Here is a 4,033-nt window from a genome sequence, read left to right on the forward strand (position 1 = left end):
AAACTACACTACATATGCATTATAAATGCACCATACTGATGTAAAGACCATAAAGAGCAAGATGTGAGTCCAGATATGTTCTCAGATTGTGAAATGATGAAAGCATGAATAACTAAGAGAGAGGGTAAACAGATGGATTCAGTCAATGTGTACTTACTGTAATTTCATGTGTGCCAAACTTTTATAAAGCAAGGTCCACGTATGAGGATTTATGGCAATTTTGCAACTCATAGAAAGCCTTATTAGACATTCTAGAGAACAGCTTACAACTTGAGAGGCAATCTATTTGAAAAACAATAGCACCCAACTTAAAATATTTAATAACTGAGTGTGTAATTATTTTGATTTCCAACAGAAGGAAAATTGACATAATTTGTCATCACAATATGAGATGTCAGAAACCAACATATAGATAAATCTCACAAAGTCCCAAAATTAAGAAAAAATATATATTTTTGCTGAAAGTAAATGAGGCCTACGGTCATGGCCAAAAGTTTTGGCAATGACATAAATTTTGTGTTTTGCAAAGTTTGCTGCTTCAGTTTTTGTAGATTTTTCCACATATTTCCATGGTGTACTGAAAACAATAATATGCATATCATGAGTTTTAAAGGCTTTTATTGGCAAAAAATAAATAAATGAGTCAATATTTACAGTTCTTCATAATCGGTGCAATGTGAATGAACACCACAACTGCTTAAGCTGCAAACTTTGCAAAACACAAAATTTATGTTGCTGGCAAAACTTTTGGCCATGACTGTATACATTTATGACAATTATAATGTTTTGCATTTTAACATTATTTTAAAGACAATTTAGCAAGTTTTACCACCCAATTCTCATTACCATAATTCAGCCTGCTTATGTCTAGACTGCTATTTCCATTATTTTCAATGCATTTTATTTGAATAAAATCAACATTAATTAAAGGTGGTCGTAGCCTGCTATGATATATCTTTTCACCACATTACAAAGTCTATAAGAACATATCTTTGCATTAAAGCAATGGAAATGTTGCTTAATTGTTATGAAAAGAACGCTTCACAATAAATTACAATCTAAAACATCTTCTTAACCAATATACCCATCATATGCTATAAATTGTCAATATGGGCTGTTTCTTTCAGTCATTACTATATTCACAATGCAGCTGGTCTTAGTGATTTATTGTTTTTATAAAGACGGTTGCAACAAACTAAAAATATTGAGGACACATTTTTATATTTAAACTTTTATTATCATTATTAAATTAAGTAATATCCTTCCACTAAAAGATGTAGTCCCTTTCATGAGAACATCTGCTATGGGAGCGGCGCAGTGATATGATGAAGAGCTAGTATTGTATCATGGAGTTTTGTCATTTTCTTTAAACAAAAAACATTTTGTTCAATATTTGCAGTTAAATGTTCTGGACGGGTTTCGTTAGAATCATATTTTGGGTTACATTTCTGTCCGCTACCTGTTGCACGTCAATGAACGTTCGCTTCACTTCCGTTATTCATCAAATGATGTGCCAACTCCTGTAAAACTTCCGCTTTGCCGATCTGATCGTTTCTCCTCTTTTCCATGATCAAATCCTCCAAACTCTGAAACTCCAGCACATGAAACTGTTTGTCAGGCAAGAAGAGCTTTAATCTGTACGGCTGTTTTCCTATCCGTATCTCCCCTCCCATCTTGAACTCCCGTTTACCGAATTTGCACCAGGCGGCGAAACACTCCGAATTTCTCCAACTTAGCTCTCTGTCTTTGGCCCCCACCTGCTCCATCGCGTTCTGCACCACCATGTCAGGACTGAGAGGTTTGTATTTGTACAGCTCGTTTACGACCCTGCCCCTCCTGCCCTGACTAGCATCGGTCAGAAAACTGTTCTTGACCTCCGCCCGGTGCAGGTGCACCACCTGGACGTCCCCCACGTACACAGCCCAGTGCGGGTACTGCCCGGCGGACACGAACTCCAGCACGTCCCCGGGCTTACATTTGTTCAATAAATTCTCCGGGCTGAACGTCTCCTGTTCCGTAGTGTTGCTACTTCTCTCATAAATGCACTCGTCTCGGTGGTAAACCGCGCAGTCCAGCTCGTAGTGCTTCTCTTCCTCCTTCTGCTCCGATCCATCGACATGCTGATGATGATTATCGTCCAGTTCGTCGTCGTCGGTGGCGAAAATGTAGGAGACCCCGATCCGCGGGCCGTCTTCCTCCGTGTCGAGCCCGTTAGGGTCGGTCGTGGGAACTTCGGCGTAACTTAGGTGTGACAGTTTGTCAACCTGGTTGCCCATATATGCCACTTCAGCAGCGGACAGATGGAGTGAAATGAGCTCCACCTGTTACGAGCAGAGAGAGATGGACATCTGGAAGTAGATTCACTGCGATGCTCCGTCTGCGCTGACAGTTGCTTACTAAAGCAACCGCGCGCATCAAAGTTACAGACCAAAACAAAGCACTTTATATAGATTAAGAAGAGTTATTGTGCGGGATAAGCCTAAAGGTTACATCCAGTCTGTGTATTCAATGCTTCGAGTTGTTGCTCCAGGCAGTTAGTAGTCCTATCACACCTGATGTATCCAAGTAGAAAGTTCTTCAAAGCTCCACTGACATACTGATCAAATTAATAAAATGTTGCTCCGGAATCCGAATAGAACGACAAACACGTTTTTTCCATCCTTCAGAAACGTAAAGCGCTCTGTTTGTTTGTCAGACTCGGAACGTTCTGTTTTGAACTGCACGCGCTGCGCGTTGCTCGCGTTTATCGGATATTATGCGAACTAACAGACAGAGCTGAAGAAAACCAACCACAGCCACACTTATTACACACGCTCCCTCATTTAAAGAGACATCGCTGAAACAGCACAACACGGTGTAAAGTAGTTTAGACAGGCGTCGTTAAGAATTATTAATATGATAAAGCAGCTCACCCAGTGCTGTCCTGTTACATATAAAGTAATTTTGTTTACAAACAGGGGTTTCGACTATTTTTTACTTATAAATCCTTGGGATTTCCACCTATATTTAAGGTAGTATTCACGGTAGTTATTCCAGAGATCATGCCATTCGTGTTGTCTGAGCTGTTAGAACTATCTAATCAATCACTAATCAAATCGGTCAAAATAATCTGAATGTGATTCACTTGTACGATGAGCAACAGTTTCTCCAAAAAGTTTACAGAGATGCAAACAGGTTGGTTGGTTCAGGTTGGGAATGGCTCTGTACTGTATGTAAAAATATGAAACCGTATCACAAAAGACTATCAATATGGCAACAGATTTTTGACGAGGGAGGGGGGGATCTTGTTCTCCATGAGTTTAATAATTCAGAATAAGACTTTATTTACAGTCGTTTAAACTGTAAATAAAAGTATTTACCCTTCTTCCAATTAAGTAAAAAATTACATCAAGATATTTTTAATTACATGGATAATGTAATTTTGTTTTTCTACATGCACTGCTTAGAAGCATGAAAGGCTGAAAATACAGAGAGACTGTAGTAAAAGGTTATATTCCCTTTGTACAAGTCTGTAATTCTCTGTGTAAAAGTTTCATAGGCTGCAGAACATCTACAATAAAAATGGATAGGGTAGCCACCCGCTGTGTCAAATTTTCTCCCATACACACATTTCTTGAAATATTGAAAGTTTCTGACTATAGTCACTGACCTAGTTTTAAAGAGCAAGCCTCCAGATAAAACCAACTTTAATTATTAAGCTACACGAAGATTAATTATGAAATTAATGACAGAAAGTCGAACCACTACATACATCAGTCTCGCGCATACTGTAGGATGAAATATAAAGAGCATCTCAATATGAATTGTTGTTGACAGGCATCATCAGATAATTTTCCCCCTTCTTCTACTGGTTTGTGCTATTCCTATGATGCCATGCCCCATTTCAGAGCCTCACTGCCCCCTGGTGACACCCTGAATTTGTGTTGCTATAGTAATTACAGTCACCTGGGAGCCAGCCTGTCTGTAGCCTACCCTTCAACAACCTGAGAAAACATCTTTTTAAACGACAAACTCCATGCTAACACTTGCAATG

General features: G+C 39.0%; 1 protein-coding gene across 1 annotated transcript; it reads right to left on the reverse strand.

Annotated features, from left to right (window-relative positions):
- Positions 1-1,215: 1,215 nt before the first annotated feature.
- Positions 1,216-2,867, reverse strand: LOC132145474 (protein LRATD2-like). The gene has a single exon (XM_059556543.1). The coding sequence runs from the start codon at positions 2,274-2,276 to the stop codon at positions 1,470-1,472; it is 807 nt and encodes a 268-aa protein (XP_059412526.1). The 5' UTR covers positions 2,277-2,867; the 3' UTR covers positions 1,216-1,469.
- Between the last annotated feature and the right edge of the window lie 1,166 nt (positions 2,868-4,033).

This window comes from Carassius carassius, chromosome 8 (genome assembly GCF_963082965.1).
Source record: "Carassius carassius chromosome 8, fCarCar2.1, whole genome shotgun sequence".
Classification (NCBI taxonomy): Eukaryota; Metazoa; Chordata; class Actinopteri; order Cypriniformes; family Cyprinidae; genus Carassius; species Carassius carassius.